Source organism: Nerophis lumbriciformis, linkage group LG18, assembly GCF_033978685.3.
Source record: "Nerophis lumbriciformis linkage group LG18, RoL_Nlum_v2.1, whole genome shotgun sequence".
NCBI classification, from domain to species: domain Eukaryota; kingdom Metazoa; phylum Chordata; class Actinopteri; order Syngnathiformes; family Syngnathidae; genus Nerophis; species Nerophis lumbriciformis.
The window spans coordinates 8,113,023-8,127,500 of record NC_084565.2 but is presented as its reverse complement, the minus strand read 5'-3'; the positions used below and the strand labels follow the sequence as shown (position 1 = coordinate 8,127,500).

The window sequence follows — 14,478 nt, the reverse complement described above, 5'->3', positions numbered from 1 at the left end:
CAACATTGAATGCCCGTGACCTTTGATCCCTCAGGCGGTACTGCATCAAAAAGCGACATCAGTGTGTAAAAGATATCACCACATGGGCTCAAGAACATTTCAGAAAACTACTGTCAGTAACTAGTTTGTCGCCACATCTGTAAGTGCAAGTTAAAACTCTACTATGCAAAGTGAAAGCCATTTATCAACAACACCCAGAAATGCCACCGGCTTCGCTGGGCCTGAGCTCATCTAAGATGGACTGATGCAAAGTGGAGGAAAAGTGTTCTGTGGTCTGACGAGTCCACATTTGAAATTGGTTTTGGAAACTGTGGACGTCGTTTCCTCCGGAAGAAAGAGGAAAAGAACCATTTTGAATGTTATAGGCGCAAAGTTGAAAAGCCAACATCTGTGATGGTATGGTGGTGTATTAGTGCCCAAGGCATGGGTAACTTACACATCTGTGAAGGCACCATTAATGCTGAAAGGTACATACAGGTTTTGGAGCAACATATGTTGCCATCCAAGCAACGTTACCATGGACGCCCCTGCTTATTTCAGCAAGACAATGCCAAGTCACGTCTTACATCAACATGGCTTCATAGTAAAAGAGTGCGAGTACTAGACTGGCCTGCCTGTAGTCCAGACCTATCTCCCATTGAAAATGTGTGGCACATTATGAAGCCTAAAATAGCATAACAGAGACCCCCGGACTGTTGAACAACTTAAGCTGTACATCAAGCAAGAATGGGAAAGAATTCCACCTGAGAAGCTTCAAAAATGTGTCTCCTCAGTTCCCAAACGTTTATTGAGTGTTGTTAAAAGGAAAGGCCATGTAACACAGTGGTGAACATGCCCTTTCCCAACTACTTTGTCACGTGTTGCAGCCATGAAATTCAAAGTAAATAATTATTTGCAAAAAAAAAAAATTTAGTTTCTCAGTGTGAACATTAAATATCTTGTCTTTGCAGTCTTTTCAATTGAATTTAAGTTGACAAGGATTTGCAAATCATTGTATTCTGTTTTTATTTACCATTTACACAACGTGACAACTTCACTGGTTTGGGGTTTTGTACATCGCAGTAGACATGTTACTGATATCATTAAAAAATATGTTTGATAAAACGTTTGGTCATTTTTGAAAGTGTAAGTTATGGAAGCAAGGTTGGTTGCATGAAGAAAGGCACTTGCTCTCTGGTAACCGAGCAGCCAATCAGGTGACAGTATCACTATCAATTTTGTTAGATTTTTTGCATGGAGTGAGAAGAGAAAGTCCAAATGAAGAAATTGTAGGTAAAAGAGGGGAAAAAAATCAGTTTTTGGATTTTTTTCTAAAGGGACCGTAGTCAGACCAATGTGGTCTGTAAATGATGCAGGGCAAGACCGCTAATACCACAGCACGTTAGCTCACCCTTTAGAGCACAGCTGTAACTTCCTGCAACTAAACCTGCAGAAAATACTTCTTCTCAGGTTTCTCTATGTATACATTTTCACACTTTACACTCTTTTCTTATTATTTTTAAGATCTAATTGTTAAGTGTTCAATGTTAATTTATAATTCTTTTGAGTATTTTCCATGCTTGTGTTGACATTTCCCTTCTGCCTTGATAGCTGAGGGATTATAATCAGAGGAAGTTACATTTTAAATAAAATATATATTTTCCATAGGTCATAAAAAATATCAATAATGATCGATATCAACCGATATAAAGCACTGATATCGTGATACAGTTTTCAGCCATATTGCCCAGCCCTAGTCACCGCACCCACTTTCTTCTTTCCCATGGTTGGAAAACAAAGGCCTTATTGACACCAAATCAGGATTTTTTTGAAATATATATATATATATGTATATACATACGTATATATTTGTGTGTATGTATGTATATATATATATATATATACACATCTATATATATATATATATATATATATATATATATATATATATATATATATATATATACTATATATATATACATACACAAATACACATATATATATATATACACATATATATATGTATATGTGTATATATATATATATATACACATATATATATATATATATATATATATATATATACATGAAAACTAAAAGAAGTACAATTACTGCGGTCATGGTAGAAGCTACAAAACAACCAAAGGAATGAAAAGTTTTGCCCGAGGAGACAAAAATACACTATACTCTGAACTTTTGCCACGTCGAATAATGGCATGAATCCTTGTGACTTACATTTTTGCTTGCAACTTAAAGGGGTCAAATTATGCAAAATCGGTGCCTGTTTTGTGTATTAGGATCTGCATAAGTCCCGAAAATGGGAAATCAAAGCATGCAAGTATGGCTGACATTTATAAAACAATCTTGCCTTTCTTTATACTTCCTCCAACAAGTCGTTTGGAATTTGCCCCATCGGTGAGGCAGGTTATCCATACATAGTCGAAATTTACGCAGAGTTCTATGTAGTCCCACGCTGTAATTGATAAGATCCTTCTTTTTTTCCTCCTGTGGGGCAGACTGGCTCGCACATGCACGTGCATCCTGCGCATTTGCCATTCCCTGGTATAACTTTTATCTGTCAGTAGGCTCGCAATGGAAGCGCTAAAAAGTACAACACGTAAATAAGAGTGCCCAAAAAATTAATACACTTAATCTATGCAACATTTTGACCAAACCAGCATTACATGTTATGTAAACCATAAGGAAGTGTTTTAAATGTAGGAATGAAATCATAACATGACCCCAAGAGAATGCTCTTATCTCAAAACACTCTTAAGTGAAGGGTGTGGTAACGTCGGTCGCCCACAGGTGCCACGGGTATCGAGGATCGTCTGCAGGACGGCGTTCCCGAAACCATCGCCGCTCTGCGGAAGGCCGGCCTGCAGATCTGGGTGCTGACGGGCGACAAACAGGAAACGGCGGTCAACATCGCGTACGCCTGCAAGCTGCTGGACCCCGAGGAGGAGATCTTGACTCTGAATGCTGATTCTATGGTGAGATAATAATAAATGTCAATGTTTATCTGTAAATAATAATATATCAATAATACATGTCAGTGTTTATCTGTAAATAACAATATATAAGTAATACATGTCAGTGTTTGTCTGTAAATAACAATATATAAGTAATAAATGTCAGTGTTTATCTGTAAATAACAATATATAAATAATAAATGTCAGTGTTTATCTGTAGATAACAATATGTAGATAATAAATGTCAGTATTTATCTGTAAATAACAATATATAAATAATAAATGAGTGTTTATCTGTAAATGTCAGTGTTTATCTGTAAATAACAATATGTAGATAATAAATGTCAGTGTTTATCTGTAAATAACAATATATAGATAATAAAGGTCAGTGTTTATCTGTATGTAACAATATATCAATAATAAAGGTCAGTGTTTATTTGTAAATAACAATATGAATATTAAATGTCAGTGTTTGTCTTTGAATAACATAAATAATAAATGTCAGTGTTTATCTGTAAATAACAATATATAAATAATAAATGTCAGTGTTTATCTGTAAATAACAATATATAGATGATAAATGTCAGTGTTTATCTGTAAATAAGAATATATCAATAATAAATGTCAGTGTTTATCTGTAAATAATAATATATCAATAATAAATGTCTGTGTTTATCTGTAAATAATAATATATAAACAAATGTCAGTGTTTATCTGTAAATAACAATATATCAATAATAAAGGACAATGTTCATCTGTAAATAACAATATATCAATAATAAGGTCAGTGTTTATCTGTAAATAACAATATATCAATAATAAAGGACAGTGTTTTTCTGTAAATAACAATATATCAATAATAAAAGTCAGTGTTTATCTGTAAATAGCAATATATAGGTAATACATGTCAGTGTTTATCTGTTAATAAAAATATGTACCGGTATATTAAATGTCAGTGTTTATCTGTAAATAACATATAGATGATAAATGTCAGTGTTTATCTGTAAATAACAATGTATCAATAATAAATGTCAGTGTTTATATGTAAATAATAATATATCAATAATAAATGTCAGTGTTTATCTGTAAATTATAATATATGGATAATAAATGTCAGTGTTTATCTGTAAATAACAATATATAAATAATACATGTCAGTGTTTATCTGTAAATAATAATATATCAATAATACATGTCAGTGTTTATCTGTAAATAACAATATATAAATAATACATGTCAGTGTTTATCTGTAAATAACCATATATAAATACTACATGTCAGTGTTTATCTGTAAATAACAATATATAAATAATACATGTCAGTGTTTATCTGTAAATAATAATATATCAATAATAAATGTCAGTGTTTATTTGTAAATAATAATATATGGATAATAAATGTCAGTGTTTATTTGTAAATACAAATATATAAATAATACATGTCAGTATTTATCTGTAAATAACAATATATAAATAATAAATGTCAGTGTGTATCTGTAAATAATATATAAACAAATGTCATTGTTTATGTGTAAAATACAATACATCAATAATAAATAACAGTGTTTATCTGTAAATAACAATATATAAATAGTAAATGTCAGTGTTTATCTGTAAATAACAATATATAAATACTTAATGTCAGTGTTTATCTGTAAATAACAATATATCAATAATTAATGTTAGTGTTTATCTCACGCTGACAGCTCAAAAACACATGTTCTTTAGCGTTAGCTTGTTAGCATTAGCATTCAGTTCACTGGGGTTGAGGCTAATAACTCCACAAATAAAGTGTCACTGACTACTTTTACAACATGTAATAAAGTAAATAGTTAATATTTAATGTTATTTACCTGCGTTCCTCCTTTTTTCACATTTATCCAACAAAGTCTGAGTAGTAAGCAGCTGAGGTCGTCGTTTCGAGTCCCTCCGTAAAAACGCTTAAAAGAGTCCGTCCACTTCTCGTAGCTTCGCGTATCGAAATTAAGTTTGTAAAAAATAATAAACAACAATAAACTGCATATAGTTTAAAGCCTACAGCTGAAAGATAGTTCCACTGATCACACTGCAAAAAGTCAGTGTTCAAAAACAAGAAGAAAAAAAAAAAATTAGGGGTATTTTACTTGAACTAAGGAAAATTATCTGCCAATAGAACAAGAACATTTGGCTTGTCAAGACTTTTCAAAACAAGTGAAATTAGCTAACCTCAATTAACCCCAAAATACCTTAAAATAAGTATATTCTCACTAATAACAAACAAGTGTACTTTTCTTCATAGAAAAAAAAATTTGACCTTTTTTCTCAATATTTTGAAAAAAATTCTTAAATTAAATAACTGCTACTGCCATTATCTTGACATAATGATATGCAATAGGCAATGCATTTCTTGAAACCAGCAAACTTACACTAAAAAATAGTTTATTGTTCTTAATGGAAAGGCAACAAGGCAAGCGCTTATTACTCTCGGGGTCTCCTAGCCGCTCAGGCAAATCATATTGTCTAAAAATGCATTTTTCCATCGATAACATGACATCATCGCGCGAAGTGCGTGCTCTTTCAGTCAATTAGTACACGAGGAATATATATATATATATATATATATATATATATATATATATATATATATATATATATATATATATATATATATATATATATACAGCCCGGCACCCAGCCAAATTGTTTTTTTTTTTTAATTTTTAATAGTTTACCTGAATGTGCATTAACTATTTCTGTTCAAAATAGTTTGAAATGTTAAATGTTTAAACATGAACTGTCCGTTTACTGTACTGTGCCAACTGTACTACTATATGAGTACGTATTTTCTATTGTTTCATTGAAAATAAAACCGCAAAGTCCATCCATCCCATCCATTTTCTACCGCTTATTCCCTTCGGGGTTGCGGGGGGCGCTGGAGCCTATCTCAGCTACAATCGGGCGGAAGGCGGGGTACACCCTGGACAAGTCGCCACCTCATCGCAGGGCCAACCACAGATAGACAGACAACATTCACACTCACATTCACACACTAGGGCCAATTTAGTGTTGCCGCAAAGTCCATTAGTGTCAAAATCATGATTTTTTTGTTCATGCTTGAAATAAGAAATTATTACTTTACAAAAGTAGTTTTATACTTGTGAGTAGAGATGTCCGTTAATATCGGCCTTTTTTTTTTTTTTTTTTTTTTATTAAATCAACATAAAAACACAAGATACACTTACAATTAGTGCACCAACCCAAAAAACCTCCCTCCCCCACACAAAAGAGTTGTTTCTTTCTGTTATTAATATTGTGGTTCCTACATTATATATCAATATATATCAATACAGTCTGCAAGGGATACAGTCCGTAAGCACACATGATTGTGCGTGCTGCTGCTCCACTAATAGTACTAACCTTTAACACTTAATTTTACTCATTTTCATTAATTACTAGTTTCTATGTAACTGTTTTTATATTGTTTTACTTTCTTTTTTATTCAAACATTTTTTTTAAATGTATTTATCTAATATTATGAATTTTTTAAAAAAGGACCTTATCTTCACCATACCTGGTTGTCCAAATTAGGCATAATAATGTGTTAATTCCACGACTGTATATATTGGTATCGGTTGATATCGGTATCGGTAATTAAAGAGTTGGACAATTTTGGAATATCGGATATCGGCAAAAAACCATTATCGGACATCCCTACTTGTGAGTGTTGATGACACAGCTTTGCAACAGTTGATATTCTAGTTTCAAGCATGTTTTACTCAATATAGGTCATCAAATCTCAGCAAACAAGCTGTAATATCTTACTGCACGTAAGATTAAATATGTCAAATAAGGGTGATATTTGCTTATTTTCTGTCTGATAAGATAATTCTTCTCGCTACCCAGATTTTATGTTGTTTTAAGTGTTTTGGTCCTAAATGATCTCAGTAAGATATTACAGCTTGTTGCTGAGATTCCATGACCTATATTGAGTAAAACATGCTTGAAACTAGAATATCAACTGATGCAAAGCTGTGTCATCAACACTCACAAGTATAAAACTACTGTTTTAAAGTAATATTTTCTTACTTCAAGCATGTAAAAACAAAATCATGACTTTGACACAATTGTGTCTCATAATTAAAACAAATGACAGCCAAATGGACTTTGCTGTTTTATTTTCAATGAAACAATAGAAAATACGTACTCAACACTGATGACATCTATTAAACAGACAAAGAAGCAAGGAATTAAACAGAGACAGAATTAAATTTGGCTCAATGAGGAGAAACGCGTAGACCTGTACCCTTGTACAGTGTCCCGCCACGCTCAGGCGAAAGATTGTACGCCTCCTCTTTTATTTGGACTTTCCCTGATTTCTAAAGGAAGGGGGGTCGTAAACAGCCGTCGCCTTTGGTTAAAAAACAGTTCAAAGAAAAGGTGCCTGGGGGGGGGGGGGTCAGGTCCTGCTTCCTCTCCGCTTTGTAGATCTCGGGTCAAGACAAAATCTTCCTGTGGATTACAATAGCTCAAAGAAACCCACACCTTCATGTCGCTTCCCATCCTACACAGTGGAGTTTTACAAGCCTTTTGATTGGTAAGATCAAAGACAGCTTTTGTCTGCTCACCGGGAACTCATTTGTGATAACTTAGATACAATTATTCTGACAGTAGTACACTTGTTATTAGTGAGAATATACTTATTTTAAGGTATTTTTGGGTTCATTAGCTAATTTTACTTGTTTTGGAAAATCTTGACAAGCCAAATGTTCTTGTTCTTATAATTTTGCTTAGTTCAAATAAAATACCCCTAATTTTTGTATTTTTTTCTCGTTTTTGAACACTGACTTTTTGCAGTGTGGTCTCTTGGAAAAGTCCCACCGAGCTCGGAGGAACTCGGAAAGGTTCCTAAAGAACTAAATCTACCCGGGTAGTTTTTGGTGGAAACACAGAAGGAACTTTATTTAAGTTCCTGCGGTGTAAAAGGGCGTATTGTTGACTTGAGGCGACTGGTGGTAAATGTGGTGAAATGAGGACATTAATGTGCTTGTGAGATTCCACACGGTCCAGACAAAGTTCTTAGCTCAGCTATTTATTCAGATGTTTATTCCAGGACTGGATACCAGTCTCTAGTCCACTTTGTCATGACGCGCCTGTCTCCGCACCAGGAGGCGTGCTCCTCGCTGCTGGAGGAGAGTTTACACTACATCCAGGACAAGTTCCTCGCCGCCAACTCCCCCGCCTTTGAGATCCGCCCCTCGCCGCCCTCCGCGTCCCACGCCGCGCCCGTCGTCGCGCACCGCCTGGGCCTGGTGATCGACGGCCGCACCTTGGCCTATGCCCTGGACAAGAGCCTGGAGGACAAGTTCCTGGCGGTGGCGCGGAGCTGCCGCTCGGTGCTCTGCTGCCGCTCCACGCCGCTGCAGAAGAGCATGGTGGTGAAGCTGGTGCGCAACAAGCTGAAGGTCATGACGCTGGCCATAGGTAATGGTCTCCCCTTTCCCCTTTCACCTTACATACACTGGTACTGGACCTGGGTCTTCCTGAGTAGTCCGTTTCCATTAGATCCGTCCAAATCAAATAAAAACATATGCAACTATATGAACAAATGGCTGAGTACAGAGGAGCCATGGGAGTAAACACTATCACAGGAGCCGTTAAGTAACAACAAATATAAGCAAAATTAAAGCTGCAAGCAGTGATGGACGGGACCGACTTTGAGGGCTCATAAAATCCAAACCGGAGCAGTAATTAAAACTCTTTCATCAACTTTTAATCAGAAGGGTTCAATCTCTCTCCTGTGCTAATTTGAAGCCGACACGACAAACGCGCTCAGAGGAGATAATGTTTGAAAAAAGGTGACAGTTTTTACACAACTTTTGTTTTGAAGGGAGAATTTCAAATTTCCTGTTGATTTTTGCTGGGGGTTGTCATTGTATGAAATATAGGTCTAAGTGAGACCTACATAGAGGCTTTTGTTTCATGTCTCTATGACATTCTGACTGGGAGTTACAGGCAGTTTTGTCTGTGTTTTCTTCCTAGGGAGCGCTAGAGCGCAATTTTGAGTTTTGGGGTTTGGTTTTTGGATTAGATCGCAATTTTCGCCAGTCCTGATGTGTGTATCCAATTTGGGGAGTTGAATGAGTGAAGCATGTTAAGGGGGTCAAATTACAGCTCAAAGAGGTGGTGGTATAATAATAAAACGCTAGAAATACAATAGGGTCCTCTGTCCCAAAGGGACTCGGTCCCTAATTAGCTAAAAAATAAATAAATAAGAAAAAAAAGCTAGCATACTAACAGTTCAAAAAAGAATGCTTACTGTTAGCATTAGTGAAATACCAAAATATGTGGCAAAAAAATCTAGCATGCTAATGTTAGCATGATAAAATGTAACTCTGACATGCGTCAAGTACCAAAATATTTTACTCGGATGTGTGTCCCTGAATTTTTTTTAAATGCTAGCCTGCTAATGTTAGCACGCATCAAGTACCACAATATGACTGAGGTGTATTCTTGCTAAGTTAGCAAAAAAGGTAGCTAGTTAGTATTAAAATGCTAACGCCCGATAGCATCAAGTAGCAGAAAATATAAGCAAAATGAGCTAAAAAAAATATATAAATAAAAGCTAGCATACTAACAGTTCTATGCTAACAGGTTAAAAAAGAATAATAATGAAATACCAAAATATGTGGCAAAAAAATTAGCATGCTAATGTTAGCATGATAAAATGTAACTCTGACAAGCGTCAAGTACCAAAATATTTTACTCTGAGGTGTGTACCTAAATTTCTTTTAATGCTAGCCTGCTAATGTTAGCATGCATCAAGTACCACAATATGACTGAGGTGTATACCTATAAAATGAGCTGGGGGGGAAAAAAGCTAGCATACTAATGTTAGCATGCTAACCAGTATTATTCGTCATGTAAAAAAAATATCAGACACTGAGGTGTATACCTGCAAAGTTAGCAAAAAAAAGGTAGCAAGCTAGTATTAGAATGCTAACGCCAGATAGCATCAAGTAACAAAAAATATAAGCAAAGTGAACAAAAACAATAAAAAAATAAAAAGCATACTAAGTTTTATGCTAACAGGTTAAAATAGAATGCTTACAGTTAGCATAAGTGAAATACCAAAATATGTGGCTAAAAAAAATCTAGCATGCTAATGTTAGCATGATAAAATGTAACTCTGACAAGCGTCAAGTACCAAAATATTTTACTCTGAGGTGTGTACCTAAATTTCTTTTAATGCTAGCCTGCTAATGTTAGCATGCATCAAGTACCACAATATGACTGAGGTGTATACCTATAAAATGAGCTGAAAAACTAAGCTAGCGTGCTAACCAGTATTATTTGTCATGTAAAAAAAATATTTGACACTATGTGTATATCTGCAAAGTTAGCAAAAAAGGTAGTGAGCTAGTAGTAGAATGCTAACGCCAGATAGCATCAAGTAACAGAAAAATATATGCAAAATGAGCTAAAAATTTTAAAAAACTAGCATAATAAGAGTTCTATGCTAACAGGTTAACAAAGAATGCTTACAGTTAGCATTAGTGAAATGCCGCATTCTGTTGCTAAAAAAATCTAGCATGCTAATGTTAGCATGATCAAATGCTAACTCTGACATGTGTCAAGTACCAAAGTATTTTACTCGGAGGTGTGTACCTGATTTTTTTTTTTTTTGTTAGCATGCATCAAGTACCACAATATGACTGAGGTGTATACCTATAAAATGAGCTGGGGAAAAAAAGCTAGCATACTAACGTTAGCATGCTAACCAGTATTATTCGTCATGTAAAAAAAATATCTGACACTAAGGTGTATACCTGCTAAGTTAGCAAAAAAGGTAGTTAGTATTAAAATGCTAACGCCAGATAGCATCGAGTAACAGAAAATTTAAGCAAAATTAGCTAAAAAACAACAACTAAACGCTAGCATACTACAGTTCTATGCTAACAGGTTAAAAAAGCATGCTTACAGTTAGCATTAGTGAAATACCAAAATATGTGGCTAAAAAAATCTAGCATGCTAATGTTAGCATGATAAACTGTAACTCTGACATGCGTCATGTACCAAAATTTTTTACTCGGATGTGTGTACCTGAATTTTTTTTAAATGCTAGCTTGCTAATGTTAGCATGCATCAAGTATCACAATATGACTGAGGTGTATACTTATAAAATGAGCTGAAAAACTAAGCTAGCATGCTAACCAGTATTAGTCGTCATGTAAAAAAAAAAAATCTGTCACTGAGGTGCAAAGTTAACAAAAAGGGTAGCTAGCTAGTATTAGAATGCTAACACCAGATAGAAAATATAAGCAAAATGAGCTTTAAAAAAAGTTAGCATGCTAACAGGTTAAAAAAGCATGCTTACAGTTAGCATTAGTGAAATACCAAAATATGTGGCTAAAAAAATTAGCATGCTAATGTTAGCATGATAAAATGTAACTCTGACAAGCGTCAAGTACCAAAATATTTTACTCTGAGGTGTGTACCTAAATTTCTTTTAATGCTAGCCTGCTAATGTTAGCATGCATCAAGTACCACAATATGACTGAGGTGTATACCTATAAAATGAGCTGGGGGAAAAAAAAGCTAGCATACTAATGTTAGCATGCTAACCAGTATTATTCGTCATGTAAAAAAAATATCAGACACTGAGGTGTATACCTGCAAAGTTAGCAAAAAAAAGGTAGCAAGCTAGTATTAGAATGCTAACGCCAGATAGCATCAAGTAACAAAAAATATAAGCAAAGTGAACAAAAACAATAAAAAAATAAAAAGCATACTAAGTTTTATGCTAACAGGTTAAAATAGAATGCTTACAGTTAGCATAAGTGAAATACCAAAATATGTGGCTAAAAAAAATCTAGCATGCTAATGTTAGCATGATAAAATGTAACTCTGACAAGCGTCAAGTACCAAAATATTTTACTCTGAGGTGTGTACCTAAATTTCTTTTAATGCTAGCCTGCTAATGTTAGCATGCATCAAGTACCACAATATGACTGAGGTGTATACCTATAAAATGAGCTGAAAAACTAAGCTAGCGTGCTAACCAGTATTATTTGTCATGTAAAAAAAATATTTGACACTATGTGTATATCTGCAAAGTTAGCAAAAAAGGTAGTGAGCTAGTAGTAGAATGCTAACGCCAGATAGCATCAAGTAACAGAAAAATATATGCAAAATGAGCTAAAAATTTAAAAAACTAGCATAATAAGAGTTCTATGCTAACAGGTTAACAAAGAATGCTTACAGTTAGCATTAGTGAAATGCCGCATTCTGTTGCTAAAAAAATCTAGCATGCTAATGTTAGCATGATCAAATGCTAACTCTGACATGTGTCAAGTACCAAAGTATTTTACTCGGAGGTGTGTACCTGATTTTTTTTTGTTTTGTTAGCATGCATCAAGTACCACAATATGACTGAGGTGTATACCTATAAAATGAGCTGGGGAAAAAAAGCTAGCATACTAACGTTAGCATGCTAACCAGTATTATTCGTCATGTAAAAAAAATATCTGACACTAAGGTGTATACCTGCTAAGTTAGCAAAAAAAGTAGTTAGTATTAAAATGCTAACGCCAGATAGCATCGAGTAACAGAAAATTTAAGCAAAATTAGCTAAAAAAACAACAACTAAACGCTAGCATACTACAGTTCTATGCTAACAGGTTAAAAAAGCATGCTTACAGTTAGCATTAGTGAAATACCAAAATATGTGGCTAAAAAAATCTAGCATGCTAATGTTAGCATGATAAACTGTAACTCTGACATGCGTCATGTACCAAAAATTTTTACTCGGATGTGTGTACCTGAATTTTTTTTAAATGCTAGCTTGCTAATGTTAGCATGCATCAAGTATCACAATATGACTGAGGTGTATACTTATAAAATGAGCTGAAAAACTAAGCTAGCATGCTAACCAGTATTAGTCGTCATGTAAAAAAAAAAAATCTGACACTGAGGTGCAAAGTTAACAAAAAGGGTAGCTAGCTAGTATTAGAATGCTAACACCAGATAGAAAATATAAGCAAAATGAGCTTTAAAAAAAGTTAGCATGCTAACAGGTTAAAAAAGCATGCTTACAGTTAGCATTAGTGAAATACCAAAATATGTGGCTAAAAAAATTTAGCATGCTAATGTTAGCATGATAAAATGTAACTCTGACAAGCGTCAAGTGCTAAAATATTTTACTCGGAGCTGTGTAACTGAATTTTTTTTTAATGCTAACCTTTCAGTGTCTCTGTCGGTGTAATATGAAAATAATTTGTTGAACACAAAACATCACGACCGTTAGCAAGGAAAAAAAACATACATTAGCTGCACGGTTTTATAAGCCGCAGGGTTCAAAGCGGCTTATCGTGGGGAAAATAAGGTAACGTGGTAGATTGGAGGGCAGTCAGATTGTATTTAGGTTGTTTTTGGAATTAATTCCATAAAAATGTTTATCTTTGCAGCATTTGGGACAAGAAAAAGGTGTGACTGTGGTGAGTCAGGCAGATGTGCTGAGGAGAAGGTTCTAGAAGGGAGGGGTTCACACCCACAGTGCATGTCTGGATGCGGTCTAAAAATGTCTCAGTAAATCACGGCCAGTAATGAAAGCGAGGCCCGGGGGCCAAACCTGATGACCCCAGCAAGTATTTATTTGTTCCCGCTGCTTTCGCGAGCATCCGCCGCTGTTTTTTTGCCAGACGAGCACTTTGTCAGCGAGGAGAGTGCCGCAGCTCATCCCACCAGGGAGGCCGGGTGATGCTGGAGCTCCGGCAACAAACACCGGCCCGCTAGCGGAGCACTGGACGATATGGGGAGAGGCGATACAGACTGTGCGCTGATTGGACAGTTGTGTTGCGAAGCACGGTCATAAAGTCGATACATGATGGCTTCCAATCAGTGCAAGCTGTTGTCTTCTTACCAGCTAGTGCCACTTTTGCCTTTGTGTGCAGCTACAACACTCTTTCATCAAGTTATTATGATCAACTGGCGACCTGCCGCCTTTTGCTGCAGACTGCAAGAAACATTTAAGGGCAAAATATATTGTATTTTGTATTTCATTAATTGTTCACTGTAAACATTATTGTTAGCATGTTAGCATAGTACTGTTAGCATGCTACCTTTTTTATGGCTTAGTTTGCCGGTATACACCTCAGTCATATTGCGTTATTTCATTAATGCTAACAGTAAACATGCGTTTGTTAGCATGTTAGCATAGTACTGTTAGCATGCTAGCTTTTTAGCTCATTTTGCTGGCTTACACCTCAGTGTCATATTGTTATTTCATTGATGCTAACAGTAAGCATGCGTTTGTTAGCATGTTAGCATAGTACTGTTAGCATGCTAGCTTTTTTTAAAGCTAATTTTGCAGGCATACACCTCAGTGTCATATTATTTCACTAATGCTAACTGTAAACATGCTATTGTTAGCATGTTAGCATTGTACTGTTAGCATGCTAGCTTTTTAGCTCATTTTGCCGGTATACACCTCAGTGCCATATTGTTATTTCACTAATGCTAACTGTAAACATGCTTTTGTTAGCATAGTACTG

General features: G+C 35.0%; 1 protein-coding gene across 1 annotated transcript in view; it reads left to right on the top strand.

Annotated features, from left to right (window-relative positions):
• Nucleotides 1-14,478, top strand: part of atp10a (ATPase phospholipid transporting 10A) — a 192,738-nt gene that overhangs the window by 117,442 nt on the left and 60,818 nt on the right. Inside the window, exons 13-14 of the mRNA XM_061977588.2 lie at nucleotides 2,788-2,972; nucleotides 8,095-8,410. Coding sequence (XP_061833572.2) covers nucleotides 2,788-2,972; nucleotides 8,095-8,410 — 501 coding nt within the window. The remainder of the gene's footprint in view (nucleotides 1-2,787; nucleotides 2,973-8,094; nucleotides 8,411-14,478) is intronic.